Below are 16,353 nucleotides of genomic sequence, written 5' to 3'. Positions count from 1 at the left end.
CATGTCTCCTCCGATACATGTGGAGTCGCCAGCTGCTTCTTTTCACCTGACAGTGAGGAGTTTCACTGTGTGACAAACTAAGTTTATTATTTAGGTTTATTAACTGGGCATTAGAGCGGGGACAGGAAGTTAAACGTCCTCCTGCTCCATTTCGAACATATATTTGTTGGATTCTCTATTGAAAATTATTTTTGCTGAATTCTTTTGGTTTTATTTTTATCATTTGTTTTGTTTTATTCGTGCTTGGTCTTTTTTTTTTTTGCATGTTCGAAATAAAGACGTGATTTGATTTATCTTGATTTCACAAAAACCTGCTATTTTAACAGGGGTGTGTGGACTTTTTGATATCCATTGTATGTCAATTGGTAGACTAATGCATGATTTTGGTTTAGTTTTAGTTTTGTTTGGTGAAACGGTGATTTCTTCAGTACAACAACACTCCCTTAAACCCAACTGATCCCTTTTGTTAAACCCACCTTCTTACAAACTGCAGCTCTCTTCAGAATGTGTGTGTGTGTGTGTGTGTGTGTGTGTGTGTGTGTGTGTGTGTGTGTGTGTGTGTGTGTGTGTGTGTGTGTGTGTGTTATTAGTGATAAGCAGACCACACATCAGTCCCTTGGTCACTGCTGGAACAATAGCAGACAGTGTTTGACAACAGTCTGCTCTTCCCCTGCATGATTTATTTTCTTATTACGTGGAATTTCATGGACAAAATAACAAGAGCGCACAAATGCATAAGCAGACATGAATTTACACAGACACACACACACACATCTTCAGACAAAACCAACATCAGTCGGTTTTGGACACTTTGGACTCTGATAAACAGAACATGTCTGTGTGTTAACATGCTTTTTTTTAAACACACTACTGACTGCATCTTACCTCTCTGCACTTGTGTGTGTGTGTGTGTGTGTGTGTGTGTGTGTGTGTGTGTAAATCCTTTTCTGCTTGTGCGTTTGTGTCCTCTGTTATTTTGTCCATGAAATTCAACATAATAAGAAGAAAATAAATCATGCAGGGGAATAGCAGACTGTTGTCAAACACTGTCTGCTATTGTTCTAGCAGTGACCAAGGGACTGCCCTGGTCTGCTTATCACTAGCAACACACACACACACACACACACACACACACACACACACACACACACACACACACACACATATCAAACAAAACCAACATCAGTCGCTTTTGGACACGTTGGGCTCTGATGATAAACAGAACATGACTGTGTTGACATGCTTTTTTTTAACACATTACTTCTGACTGCATCTTACCTCTCTGCACATGTGCGTGCGTGCGTGCATGCACAAACATGGATGTTTGTTTAAACGTTTATTTGGGAAGGGACAATGCACATTAATCAACATTTATAACAAATGTTAACATACCCGTGTTAGCTAATAGGCTCGTTTCCATCCGCAGTCCCTTTGCCTGATGTTGTTAGGCATCCGACAATGTCGTCCACATTTGTCACAGACGAATGTTGTGTGAGTTGGTCTGTTATGTCTTGCATGGTGGGCCTCATCATAGGCTTCTTGTCTCTTTTGTTCAACAGCTGTTCTCGATTGCCTTACTGTGGAGCACCATCTCTGTCTGTCCAGGGCCACTGTGTCCCAGTTGGAGTCATCTATGCTGCAGATCTTTATGTGGTGCTTGAGCACATCTTTGAAGCGTAGCTTCTGGCCTCCCTGCCTCCTTTTTACCTGGCACAGCTCCCCGTAGAAAACCTATTTTGGTAAGGCGGTTGTCTGGCATTCTTCTCACGTGGCCGGCCCATCTGAGCTGGGAGGCTGTTATTAGGACTTCAACACTGACAGTACCAGCGCGTCTCAATACTTCCATGTCGGGCACCTTGTCTTCACATCTGATTCACAGTGGCTTTCTAAGATGACGAAGCTGTATACTGGTGAACTTCTTGATGTGCTTGTGATACAGGGTCATATATTCAGTGGAGTATAGTAGAGACAGGAGAATAGCTATGTTGTAGACCTTGATCTTTGTTGTGAGCCTCATGTCATGGTGGGACCAAAGTTGTTTGTGAAGGGTACGAATGTTTTTTGTGGCCGCTTGGATTCTTCTGTCCACTTCTAAGTCAGAGGAGTTTGTATCTGTCACAGCACTGCCCAGATAGGTAAAGCACTCAGTGGTCTTCAGATTTGCTCCGTTAACCAAAATACTGGGCTGTCCTTCTTTGGGGCTTTTCTGAGGGGGAAGCTGGTACAGAAGCTCTGTTTTGGAGACGTTGATCTTCAGTCCAAAGTGGGTAGCCGCTGAGGAGAAGTGGTCTACTATTTCTTGCATTTCTCCAGGATCATTGGCAAACAGAGCTGAGTCATCTGCATAGAGAAGCTCTCGAACACAGAGTTCTCTTGTTTTGGTAGGCACCTTGAGTCTCGCAAGGTTGTAGAGGTTTCCATCTGTTTGGGTCCTAATGTACAAGCCACCTCTCAAGTTGGCTGACATTGTTTCTAGGACTGCAGCGAGATATAACGTGAATAGTGTCGGTGCAAGCACACATCCCTGCTTCACTCCATTCTTGATGTTGAAAGCATCACTGATGTTTCCTCCAATTGAGACTTTCCCTGTCATATCATTGTGGAAAGGTCTTGATGATGCTGATCAGTTTGTGGGGGCAGCCATAAGTGTCTAGCACTTTCCACAGTGTCTCTATCAACAGTGTCAAACACTTCTGAAAAGTTCATAAAAACAATGTAAAGTGGCTGGTGCTGTTCGGTTGCTTCTCTTGGAGTTGTGTCAGGGTGAAGATCCCTGATACAACTATGGTGGATCTACCAGATCTGAAACCACATTGGCTTTCAGGCAACACTTCTTCTGAAAGGATCTTTATCTGGTTAAGTATGATCTTAGCCAGGACCTTTCCAGCAGTCGACAGAAATGAGATCCCATGGTGGTTTCCACAATCGCATCGTTCACCCTTCTTCTTGTAGATGGTCACAATCAAAGCATCTTTGAAGTCTTGAGGAAGGCATAGGTTCTGCTAGCAGGTATTTTAGAGCTTTAGTAGCTCTGACTTAAGTATTGAGCCGCCATGCTTCAGGATGTCTGATGGGATGCCATCTTGTCCTGGTGCCTTCCCACTTCTGGTGTCTTTAAGTGCTTCTCTACTTCAGCCATTGTGATCGGCTCACAGAGGTCTTCTCTTATCGACCTTCTTGTAAGCCACTGGCATGCATTTGGATCTGCTGATCCTTCTTGATTCAAGAGGGTGCAGAAGTGCTCTTTCCATCTTTCTGTGATCTCTTTCAGGTCAGTACACAGCTGACTTCCATCTGCCGTTTTTACCGGGGCTATGGTATTGCTTCTTGGGCCGCAGATGGCTCTCAGCGCAGAGAAGAGTCCATGCATATCATTTCGATCTGCTAAGGCCTGCAGCTCTTCTGCTTTCTTGCTCCACCAGTTGCCCTTCATCACCCTAATCTCCTTCTGAACTTTGGCTTTAATTGCCTTGAAAGCCGATTGACTCCTCTCAGAGTTCTCTTTCAGATGGGCAATGTGAAGCATTTGCTTTCCCTGTAGCAGTTCTTGGATTGCTTCATCTTGATCCTGGAACCAGTCAGGCGATTTTCTTTTTGAATGACCAAGCACCTCTTTTGCTAAATTATAAAATGGTCTCTTTCATTTGTGTCAAGTATTCTTCAACGTTACTTGTGCCTGTTGCAACCCTTTCTTCATCTTGAAAAGCAGATGTGATTGCTGCAGCTAGTTTCATTTGATGTTCTGTGCTTGTTAGCTGTTGATATCCAGTTTCTTCTGTGCTTCACAGGGTTTTGTTCATGACTTCATCTTTAGTTTCATTCGCAACTGTGTTTGGACCAGGAAGTGATCAGTTGAGCATTCCGCTGCACACATCAACTTTGTTGAGAGTACTTCTGTCATAGTCTAACAAATGGAAATGCTTTGATCTTGGACACATCCAGGTGAAGTAGTTCTATTCAGGCTGAGAGAAGAAGGTGTTTGTGATACACAGGCCACACTCAACACCGAAATTCAACATAAGGTTACCATTGGTATTCTTATTGCCCTTGCCAAACTTTGTGATGACACCCTCATAGGTTAAGTGGTGCTTGTCTGCACTTGGCCGCTACTTTAGCCAATTTCTGGTAGAAAGATTCCTTGTTTTCAGCTGGATATGCCATGATTGGAGCATACACATTGATGAGTGATAAGAAGCATTCTCCCCCCACAGGGACTCAGAAACTCATAATCCTCTCAGAGATTTCTAATGGTAGAGAGGGCAATATGGATGCAATTCTGTTGGTAATGGCAAAGGCCACTCCAAGCATCTCTCCTTCCATTGGCCGTTCCAATCCAGAAGAAGGTGTAGTTGCTCGACTTTTTTTGTCCTTGGCCTTGGAGAGCAACAATGTCAATGCGGTATCTCTCTAGCTGCTTAGCAATCAATGTAGTTCATCTCTCAGGTCTGATGTGGTTGTCCAACATGGTCCGAACGTTTCATGTACTAACAGTAAGTTTCACTTTCTTGCATTTTCGACCACTGAAGTGAAGACCTGTTGGCTGTGGTGAACCAGCCAGGTAGTTTTTGGGCAAGCTTTTTTTACCCCACCTTTTCTAGGGGCTTCCCCTTACAGGGCGGGCAGTGTATTCCCTGAAAAGGGCTGCCCAGACACTCACACAGCTGCCTCAACCCTGTTGTTGCCCAGGATTCAACAGAGTTGCGACCATCACATGTGAGTCGCCTATGTGTAGAGGTCCTGCTAGTAGCTTCCAGTTCCTTAAGCCTGCTACCATCACATTCATTCTGTCACCATAGGACTTTGTAAACAAGCTCTCCTTGCAAGTGCTTTCCCCATCGAGCTCTCCTCACATCACGCCTTGCAGAGTAGTTAAGACAGTCGGTGTCGTGCCCCCGCCAAACAGTCTCTCTGGACCTCAGAACCCATTCCTAAGTGGTACACCATAGTGCAACGGGCTCAGTAGATAAAGAGGTTGCCCTGCAGTGACAGCCTACTTGTCAAGTGATGCCATCCATTGACCAACAGAGTGGTTCCTCTGCATGCCATCCTATGTTTGTGCCATTGGTCTGATAGGGCTCATGATCCTATTGGACTCTTCTGCCACAAACACCATCGAGCGCCCTGCTGCCAGCACCTTCTTGGATTTGAATTCAGAGTAACCTTCTCCTAGCCTTTGCCTAAAGGGGCAAATGTACAAGGCAGTAGAAACAGATGCAGGTAGTACCATCTACTGTCATAATCATAGTTAATATACAATATTAGAACAACAGAGCAAACAAACAAGAAAGTCTATACAGAATATACAAATAATGTAGAAAAAGATAATAGAGATAATATAGAAAATAATGTATATAAAAAGCAGGCATACAACACAGCTAATGTACAATACAGTTAAACAACATGTTAAAGGTGTGTGCGAATAGCATCAATGTTGACATTGTCGGTTCTTAATAAGCCATTTCTTGACATTACACTTAAATTAATAATAGGATGGGGACTTTCTAATTAATTGTGGTACTGGGTTCCATTGATGTGATGCTCTAAAGAAGAAGACAGCCTGACTAAATGCAGTTCTCGTGGGTGGGATTGTGCAGTCCCCTCTAGCTGCACCTCTAGTAGCTCTGTTTGTGGTAGATTTGAAGATGATGAAGCTGGACAGAGGAAAAGGAGCTAAACCATGCATGATCTTATAAACTAGGCAGACATTTTTGTATTTCATGAGGTTTTCCCAACTAAGTAGAGTATACTTTTTTAGAATATGGCAATGATGAAAAGTGAATGGCTTCTTGTCTAAGGTTTTGAGTGCTTGTTTGTATAATGATTCCAGTAGTTTTAATGCTGAGTGTGAGTTAGACCAACTTATCAGACAATAATCTTCTGCTTCTGGTGTGGGAAGATGGTGGCGCAAATTCACTTTTGCAGTGGCCTCACCCAGTACTGGTGTAGGAAGATGGTGGCGTGAATTCACTTCTGCAGCGGCCTCACTCAGTACCATCCATGAAAAGTCTTTATCCATGTCTGCGTCGAAGTTTGTCTTTGTTTGATGGCTGGGAGAGCTGGCGCTGGAACAGTTTGGAGAGCTTGTTCTGCTGTGTCCTGTGGGCCCAAGGACCACGGCCCTGACCGGAGCTGCACCCGAAAGAGGAAACACTGAGGGCGGTCTGACAGGACGCGGAAGCGGGGCAGGCTAAGCTTACTGCTAGCCCACCCAGACCGGCAGTTCCGACAGTCATCCAAGATGGCATTCGTTCTTCTGGACAGTGATTTAAAAAAAAAAAAATTTTTTTAGTTTAGATATGTGTGTTCATTTTGGATATATGTGTTCTTGTAGTTTCTGGATATGTGTTTTTGTCTTTGTGTTGCACTGCTGTGGGCTGGGGAAACAATGTTTCGTTTCATTTCATGTGCGCAAGTGCATGAAATGAAATGACAAATAAAGTGTTTCTGATTCTGATTCTGAATAAGTTATGTAGGAAACAACCATTGAGTGGAAGTATATCTTTGCTGCCTCAGTTGAGAGGAAGTCTCTGGTAAAATTGAAATTTACCAAACTAAACTTTACTTTATTGCAGACCCTTTTTATGTGTGTGTGTGTGTATCGGTGACTGTATTCTTGTGATTATATTCAGCCGAGTGAGATTTTTTTTCCCCATTTATTTGCAGGCATTACTCAACACTCAGAACAAGCTTCGCATGTTGATCCCTAACTTCACCTTTAACCTGGGCTTTTCTGGAAAGTTCTACCATACAGGTATGATACAGTTTACACATAACAGAGTTACGCTTTCGAAGCGATGAACAATTTAGTCTTATTAAAAGTCTTCCCTCCGCCGATGTTTTCCTAGAGGCTTAAACAGACCTGTTTGGTGCTTTTGATTTCATTCAACACCTTCGTTGTTAACGTTGTTTCAACCAGAGCACACTAAAATCTGCCGCGATGCTATCGGAGAATGCCACACCTCTACTTCCTCACAAGCGATAGATTTTTCATTCATAGAATGAAGGAATGTTTTAAAAATGTTTTGATAATGGAGTCACAACACTTGTTTTTCTCTCACATACACACTCTGACTCTCCCATATTCCTTTTTACTCCTCTCACTTTTTCCCTGTTTTTGCTTCTTTCACACACCATCTCTCCCTTCCCCCAACTCCAACAACCATGTTAAAGCCAAAATCTGTGATTTCCCTCGCTCAGGCAGAGAGGACTACAAGTCAGTCTAATGTAGTACAAACTACATCAGACTATATGGGAACACTGTTGTACAGTCATATTGGTTGTCATGGACACATCGACATCACGTTTCAGTCTTTTTTCCAACACGTAGTACGTGTTTACCGCTGCACCAGTGATCGTCCTACCCAGTCAAAACATTTCGACCGGGGGGCGTCCAGGTACCATAGCAGTCTATTCCGTTGCCTACCAACACGAGGATCGCCGGTTCAAATCCCTGTGTTACCTCTGGCTTAGTTGGGTGTCTCTACAGACACAATTGGCCGTGTCTGCAAGTGGCAAACTGGATGTGGGTGTGTCCTGGTCGCTGCACTAGTGCCTCCTCTGGTCGGTCACGGCGCCTGTTTGCGGGGAGGGGGAACTGGGGGGAATAGTGTGATCCTCCCACGCGCTACGTCCCTCTGGTGAAACGCCTCACTGTCAGGTGAAAAGAAGCGACTGGTGACTCCATACATATTGGAGGAGGCATGTGGTAGTCTGCAGCCCTCCCCGGATCAGCAGAGGTGGTGGAGCAGAGATCAGGACAGCTCGGAAGAGTGGGGTAATTGGCTGGATACAATTGGGGAGAAAAAGGGGGGGAAATCCCCCCCCCAAAAAAAAAGTTTCAACATTTTTTCCAACCTGGCTGTCTCCATCTGGCCACCTAATCATCCCCCCCGTGTGATTGGCTCAATGATTCCTCCTTCTCCACCTCAACCTGATGTGTGGTGAGCGTTCTGGTGCAAAATGGCTGATGCACGGCTCCACCCCCACTGCGAACAGCGACCATGATGGCTCGCTAGAGTGGGGTAATTGGCTGGGTACAATTGGGGATAAAAAAAAAAACCCAATACATTTCAACAGCGGTATACAGAGGCTGGAGAGTGTCTCCAACCATGGTAAAGATGACTGGTAGAGTTGTGGAACCTGACTCCATGGTCCAGATGGATAAAATGACGATTAAAGGAGAGATATCTCAGATTTCAGCTTTAAATAAGATTCTGATGTGTGTGTGTGTGTGTGTGTGTGTGTGTGTGTGTGTGTGTCTGTCTCTCTCTCTCTCTCTCTCTCTTTCTCTCTCTCTCTCTCTCTCTCTCTCTCCAGGCACAGATGAGGAGGACCTTGGGGATGACATGCTCCTCAGACACAGGAAGGAGTTCTGGTGGTTTCCTCACATGTGGAGTCACATGCAGCCACACCTCTTCCACAATGTCAGCGTCCTTGCCGAGCAGATGAGGCTCAACATGCTCTTCGCCCAGGTGAGAACGAACGGAGGAAATGGAGGTTTGTGGTGTTTGTTGGGTATTTTGTATGTTTTGAGGCAGATGTATGCTGTGGGATCAGACAAGGTCTTCAGAGGATCAGGATGCAGGTAAGTTTGAAGATGGAGGCAACGATCCAGCATTTATCAGTAACAGGAGAGAAAACACGTTCTCATGTGATGCTGCTGTTCACGTAAAACATAAACATAAATCCAAACACAAACCCTCGTGTTCATTTTCAGTGAAGTTTAGCTCATGATCAGATGGACAGAAACCTTCATTAAATACTCTCATCAAATTAATCAAATACGTTCATCAAGTAAATCAAATAAACTCATCAAATACATTCAATAGATACAAGAAATTAAGAGTTCTCTCCTGCTCTGACTTTACCATTATGAGTTAGCTGTTTCTTCTCCTTTTGTCCTCTTCCTCTTTCCATTCTCTTCCTCTCTTTCATCTGTACCCTTCTCAATATACTGCTCTCATGCTGATGGGCCCTCTCTCCTCCTCTGTGTCTCTTTGTATCTGTTTTCTTCTGTATCTCCTGCAGGAGCATGGTATCCCTACAGACATGGGTTACGCGGTGGCTCCTCATCATTCGGGTGTTTATCCAGTCCACAGTCAACTCTATGAGGCCTGGAAGTCTGTGTGGGGCATCAAAGTGACCAGCACTGAAGAATACCCACATCTCCGGCCAGCCCGCTACCGCCGGGGCTTCATCCACAGCAGCATACAGGTGAGTTTACATCGATCTGAATTTTTTTTTTTTTTTGGATTTTTCCCCTTTTTTCTCCCCAATTGTACCCATCCAATTACCCCACTCTTCTGAGTAGTCCTCGTCTCTGCTCCACCCCCTCTGCCAATCCGGGGAGGGCTGCAGGCTACCACATGCTGAGGAGTGAGGAGGAAAAAACAACACTACAGACCTACATAGACTGTTTACACAGTGCATTCATATATTATATACAAAGCATACAGCACACGATAACGCAACAATGTAAGGTGCATGTGGGTGTGTCAGCTGTTCAGCAGCCTGGCTGCCTGTTGAAAGAATGTATTACTGAGACGGGTGGTGTGTGATTTGATGCTCCGGTAACGTTTTTTAGATGGAAGGGGTGAGAACAGAATATGAGCGGGGTGGCTGGTGTCCGTCATGATGTTTTTGGGCTTCCCCTTTGCAGCGAGTGGTGTAAATATTATGAAGTTGTGGTGGTTCCATGCCAGTGATTGTTGCTGCTGTCTTTACAGTCCTTTGCAGCAGCCTGCAGTCCTGAGCAGTCAGGTTGCCAAACCACACTGTGATACAGCCCGTCAAGACACTGTCCATGCTACTGCTATGAAAGTTCATAAGAGTTTTGGTACTCAGACCAAAACACTTGAGACACCTCAGAAAATACAGCCTCTGCTGTGCCTGCTTGAGGATGCAATCGCTGTGGAGAGACCGTGTGAGGGTGTCCGTGATGTGTAAACCCAGAAATCTAAAACTGTCCACAATGTCAACAGATGACCCATTGATGGAAATAGGAATGTGATTTTCTCTGATCTCTCTGAAGTCAACAATGATTTATTTTGTCTTACTGGCATTTAGAGAGAGGTTGTTATCATGGCACCATATGGTTAAATCTTCCAGAGCAGCTACGAGGAGATTTTCAATGATTGTTTATCGTCAGTTTAATTTTGATGTCTCATAATCAAATCAGACCATCAGAGAGAAGATTAGATATAATGATTTCAAATGTTTGTCTCCACGTTGGACTCGGCCCAAATGATTTCCGTCACAGACGGGATGCATAGCCACAATTAGAGATACATTAGCTCAAGGCTGCATATCTCGCAAACAGCTGTTTTTCTAAAACACCACTCTGTCTCGCACTCTTCCCTATTAAACTAACACACTAGATACCAGAGGATGAATTGAGATCTCTGAGACAATGAAGTCGGTTTTCTGTGAAACACTTACACTTTTGTCCACGGGGAGCACACAAAGTAAAAAAAATCCAAAATCCGTCATAGCAGCTTTAAGTTTCCTCTGAGGGAGAACGAGTTTTATGTCTGTTGTCTGATGACCAGCAACCTTGCTGCTGTTCATATCTGACTCTCTGGTTTCGATTGAGAAGCAGTATTTACACAAGAGGGATGAGCTGAACAATGTTGTTCAGATCTGTGATGTCGCCATATGGCGAGGCGAGTCCTGCTGTCAAAAGTGTTTTAACAGCGATCCACGAAAACGTCCTCAGACACTACCCATCTGTGTCCGACTTGTTCACATGCTCTTTGGTGTCTGTCGTGATGCAGGTTAAAAAACAAGCAGAGGACTAATGGTGCTCATGCCACGCTCATCTACATTGTAAGATGTTGATTACCCCCCCCCCCCCCATCGGTTCAGGGATGGTCGTTCCCTCTTCACATAGATGGCACAAGGATGTGTGCATATGCACATCCTTGATAGGGAGGAACGCTGGTTTAAACGGGGAGTCAAAGAGGCCATCTATATAAAGAGGGAACGACCATCCCTGAGCGGGGGGGGGGGGGGGGGGCTCGTCTCTTCGCAGTAGCTAACAGGAGGGGCGAGTAAGTGAACGAACCGTGTGTGTGAATTAATTAATTGTAAAGCACTTTGAGTGGCTGTTGCAGCTAGAAAAGCGCTATATAAAACGCAACTTGATTAATAGATCATTTTTCTAAGTGACGTTTTAGCAGGTGGATTTTTTTTTTCTCTTTCTTTTTTTGTCAGAATCATTTTTCCAAGTGTTTGTTGTTGTAAAACTCATTTCAGCCACAAGAAGCTGAAGAGTACCATGACCCCGTTTTCTAAATAGGACTAAAAGCGTTCATGTTTTCTTCCAGGTGAGTTTTAATTTCTCCGTACACTCTAAACACAAGGCACATATACGCAGGTTATGTAACATTACTACCGTGTCTTCCTTTTGGCTAGAAATGTATTTTAATCAGCGCTAATCTGCCATTAGCGTTAGCTATACTGACGTTAGCCTTTAGCCCGCCAGCTAGTGAGTGAAAAACATTGTTCATGGCTAAACAAACAGCTACAACCTCGGTTAAGTCGACTGCATAGCTAATGTTAGTTTACTGTGATGTTAGTCATGGTAACGGGGACACGTCACCCCTTATGAATGGCACATTTGATACTTGCTAAAGGAATAGGATCATTTTGGACATTTAATGATAGCTATACACAACAGAATAAAAACTCTGGATACATTTTGATTTTGGCAATTTAAATTAATATGTTATTCATACTTATGGTATAGAATTTGATGCTTTTAAATTGAATATTGCAATTATAGTGCAATGCTTGTTTTAAGTCCTTTAGTTGACAGTTGAACCATTGGTACTTATTGCATAATCTACTTGGGTTACCCTGACTGGCCCGTCAGTCAGTTGTCAGTAGTTGTAAAGGATATCAGCTAGTTAGTCCACAAACAAGTAATGAAAGCAGTTTGTTAATTTTAGTGGTTCAAATGCATCCACAGCAATTGTGACAGTTCATTTATCCCTTATTAGCACAGTTTAGACAATATTAAACTCCCATAGCAACAGATCACACTGGTCCCATGAATTTGTTTACATTTGAAACCTTCATGTATTATGATACTAACTTGGCATCTCTTTCAATGAACAGAAGGCCCCCCCACCCCACCCCCAACGTACTGAGAGTTGGCTGTGCCCAGAGAGGGTGCACAAATACATTTGTTATTTATTACAAATCATATGATACATCTGAAGCTGAAAAAATGACCCTCCTGACATTAACATTGAGTGAGCTTTTTTTTCCTGACCGAATTAACATCATTATACTGTCTTTAACAACTGTACATTTGAGTATTATTTATAATGAAACAGCCTGAAAAGCACATTTTCAATAACATGACAGTACATTGAATGACAGTAATGTTACATAACTTGCTAACACACAATATGTGTACCTTGTGTTTAGAGGGTATGGAGAAATCAAAACTGGCCTGGAAGAAAACATGACTGTATAGTGTAGTGGTGCACTTCAGCCTCTTGTGGCCAAAATTATTATTACAACAACAAACAACATTTGGAAAAATTATCGTGACAAAAAAAAATCACCTGCCAAAACTTTTTTTTCACCTGCTTTCACGGATGGGGAAAAAAAGGTAACTTGGGAAATTATCCTGGCAAAACTTTTTTTTTTCACCTGTCCTTAAACATAAACACAGGAGGGAGAGAAAACAATTTAGATCGGAGTTAGAAAATGGATGACCAGAGTTTTTTTTCACTTATCTTTCAGAGCTTCCATAAATCTGTCACAAACCACGGCAAACACACGTTCTTACACATCAGGAATCAGGAGCACTTTATTTGTCGTTTCACTGCATGACAACTTACACATTTATTTATTTGTTTGTTTGTTTGTTGTAAAGCGACTTTGATTGTTAGAAAAGCACTATATAAATGTAATTTATTGTCATTATTATTATCTCACATACATGCCAAACTGTTAAATCTCTCCAAATGTCTGTCTGAAGTTCTTTAACTATGAGTTTACACACACACACACACACACACACACACACACACACACCCTAGACTAGTTTACTAAGTTTGTCTTTTGACTGTTGTGCAGGTGTTGCCCAGACAGACGTGTGGCCTGTTCACCCACACCATCTTCTATAATGAATATCCAGGAGGGTCAAAGGAGCTGGACAAGAGCATCAGAGGAGGAGAACTGTTCCTCACTGTTCTCCTTAACCCTGTAAACAGACACACGTACACACACACACAAACACACACATGTATACACACAGAGGTAGTTTGAATCTTTCTGAGAAATGATCTGACATTTTGAGTCCTTGTTTCTCCTTAAGCAAAGCAGATTAATTACTTCCATCAAACACCATGGTTCTCCTCGTAAAACCTCAATGGAGGCGCTGTATTGATCCTCCTCTAGTTACTACTCTCTACACCATTAGCCGGCATTAGCAGGATTGATTTGCTCTGGCAGCTACAGCGTTCCCTACTTTATTGTGTCAGAAGTGTTTTTCTAAAGCCATCCGTTTCTCTTCCAGAACCAGATTACTATCTGGCCCGGTTTAATGTTCTCTCATACATCTGCACACTTTGGTTATTAAAATCCCACTGCAGTTCTTCTAGACTATGTGAAGATGACACAACAGTCATTTTTATTTTTAAATTGAATTAAAGACTAAATGCAGCCTGAGAGAGAGCTAGAGGAACCAGCCGGACTCAGTCTAGCGTTTTACAGCACAGTACTAAACACCATCCATCCATTGCATTTCGCATCTGCATTGGGTTTTACTGCCAGCAGTAAATGGAGCCTATACTCTCATTGGTCCTGTTGTAAAGTGGTTTGTCTTCATGTAAAACTCCTTCATGAATCTGCATAAAGAATCTGATTGTCTTCATCACCAGATCAGCATCTTCATGACCCACCTCTCCAACTATGGCAACGACCGGCTGGGTCTGTACACCTTCGAGTCTCTGGTGAAGTTCGTTCAATGTTGGACTAACCTGAGGCTGCAGACGCTGCCACCAATCAAACTGGCTGAGAAATATTTCCAGATCTTTCCTGAGGAGAGGGATCCCCTGTGGCAGGTCAGGGAACTGCTGCGCTATCAGTTTATTATGCCTCGCTTTTTTTCCTCCTTTCCGGCCGCGGTTTGAATAACAGCAAAGTGAAATTGATCATTTCCTATTTTTACATTTGTTATTTATGACAAAAATACTTTTTTTTCATAAATGGAAAAAGCCCATGCACAACATGCGATCAAAAGGTGCTAGCAAGTGGCGAAAGGATAATCATGATAGGAGAAAATACCACATTCTGTGTGCCAAAAATGCTGCACACTTAAGAATCACAAGAATACTTTTTGAAAAAAAAAATTCATTTATTGAGCTACGCATTTCACTTTCACAGCTTCATGAGCCTGATGTTTGTTTTTTTCCCTTTAATCGTGTTTTTTTTTTCTTTTAAAAATTAATCATCTTATTTTGTGTCTTCCTTTCCATTTAGAATCCTTGTCATGATAAGAGACATAAAGACATCTGGTCTAAAGAAAAGACATGTGACAGACTGCCCAAGTTCTTGGTCATAGGACCACAAAAGACAGGTGAGAGACTGTTCTTGTCAATCAGTTAATCTATATCTCTTGCTCTCTCATACGCACACGCACACTTCAAGATTCAAGGTTCTTTGTTACGTCTCATTATTAAAGTATAAGAGAGTAAAATTCTTGAGTTTCGGCTCCTCAACACTGCAGCAACAATAGTAACACTGTGGCAACAATAGTAACACTGCGGCAACAATAGTAACACTGCGGCAACAATAGTAACACTGTGGCAACAATAGTAACACTGTGGCAACAATAGTAACACTGCGGCAACAATAGTAACACTGTGGCAACAATAGTAACACTGTGGCAACAATAGTAACACTGTGGGAACAATAGTAACACTGCAGCAACAATAGTAAAACACACACATATATGTAACTGTGTTAAAAGAATCACTCAACGGTAGGAAAAGTGCTCAACAAATAAGGAGCAAAATAATCCAGCGAGTCAACTAAATTCTTTATGAGACAGCTGATGATTGCTTATAGCATGAAACAGGCTTGTACCGTCTCATCAAGAATTTACTTGAATCACTGGAGATATATATGATATTTAATATATTTCATTATTTGCAAACCTGATATGTTTACTTTGAATAGTAGAAACGAGTTGGCCACCAGCTGTAGACACCGAAAAAATTTTTTTTAAATAATTTAAAAGGGAACTAAACAGGCTTTCCAACGGTATAAGATTTATTGCCAAGAAGCATGGGCAACATTACAGGGGGGGGCAAGGGGGGGCAAATGCCCCCCCCCTAACTCACAAAGAATAATTAAAATAATATATCACATAACATAATTTAAAAATATACAAATTTTATTTGCTGTAATTACACCTACGAGCCGCTGGGGGCAATGTAACGATCTGAAGCGAACCATGTTATCAATAGCTCCGATAACGACGGGCGCGGCCATAACATCGGTACACAAAAGAGCCACGCATATCAATAGCTCTGACAACGACTCCAAAGAGGATAAATTCTGAGTCTCATCACCAGCCAGTCAGACTAGCTTGGTCTAGTCAGAAAGGCACGAACTGAGGAAGCCTCTTGGATGAGAGGCGAAACGTCTTCACGGATATACACTCACCGGCCACTTTATTAGGCACACCTGTCCAACTGCTCGTTAATGCAAATTTCTAATCAGCCAATCACATGGCAGCAACTCAATGCATTTAGGCATGTAGACATGGTCAAGACGATCTGCTGCAGTTCAAACCGAGCATCAGAATGGGGAAGAAAGGTGATTTAAGTGACTTTGAACGTGGCATGGTTGTTGGTCCCAGACGGGCTGGTCTGAGTATTTCAGAAACTGCTGATCTACTGGGATTTTCACGCACAACCATCTCTAGGGTTTACAGAGAATGGTCCGAAAAAGAGAAAATATCCAGTGAGTGGCAGTTCTGTGGGCGAAAATGCCTTGTTGATGCCAGAGGTCAGAGGAGAATGGCCAGACTGGTTCGAGCTGATAGAAAGGCAACAGTAACTCAAATAACCACTCATTACAACCGAGGTATGCAGAAGAGCATCTCTGAACGCACAACATGTTGAACCTTGAGGCAGATGGGCTACAGCAGCAGAAGACCACACCGGGTGCCACTCCTGTCAGCTAAGAACAGGAAACTGAGGCTACAATTCGCACAGGCTCACCAAAATTGGACAATAGAAGATTGGAAAAACGTTGCCTGGTCTGATGAGTCTCGATTTCTGCTGCGACATTCGGATGGTAGGGTCAGAATTTGGCGTCAACAACATGAAA

General features: G+C 42.9%; 1 protein-coding gene across 5 annotated transcripts in view; it reads left to right on the top strand.

Moving 5' to 3' along the window:
* ndst2a (N-deacetylase/N-sulfotransferase (heparan glucosaminyl) 2a) overlaps window positions 1-16,353 on the top strand; it is a 152,419-nt gene that overhangs the window by 120,606 nt on the left and 15,460 nt on the right. For all 5 annotated transcript variants that reach the window (XM_056291567.1, XM_056291566.1, XM_056291565.1 and 2 more), the window contains 6 exons: window positions 6,664-6,751; window positions 8,317-8,471; window positions 9,028-9,213; window positions 13,090-13,218; window positions 13,896-14,078; window positions 14,497-14,593. In XM_056291567.1, the coding sequence (XP_056147542.1) occupies window positions 6,664-6,751; window positions 8,317-8,471; window positions 9,028-9,213; window positions 13,090-13,218; window positions 13,896-14,078; window positions 14,497-14,593 (838 nt within the window). The remainder of the gene's footprint in view (window positions 1-6,663; window positions 6,752-8,316; window positions 8,472-9,027; window positions 9,214-13,089; window positions 13,219-13,895; window positions 14,079-14,496; window positions 14,594-16,353) is intronic.

The sequence above is a fragment of the Lampris incognitus genome, chromosome 13 (assembly GCF_029633865.1).
Source record: "Lampris incognitus isolate fLamInc1 chromosome 13, fLamInc1.hap2, whole genome shotgun sequence".
Taxonomy (NCBI): domain Eukaryota; kingdom Metazoa; phylum Chordata; class Actinopteri; order Lampriformes; family Lampridae; genus Lampris; species Lampris incognitus.
The sequence above is the reverse complement of the archived record's forward strand: the minus strand, read 5'-3'. Positions and strand labels throughout refer to the sequence as shown.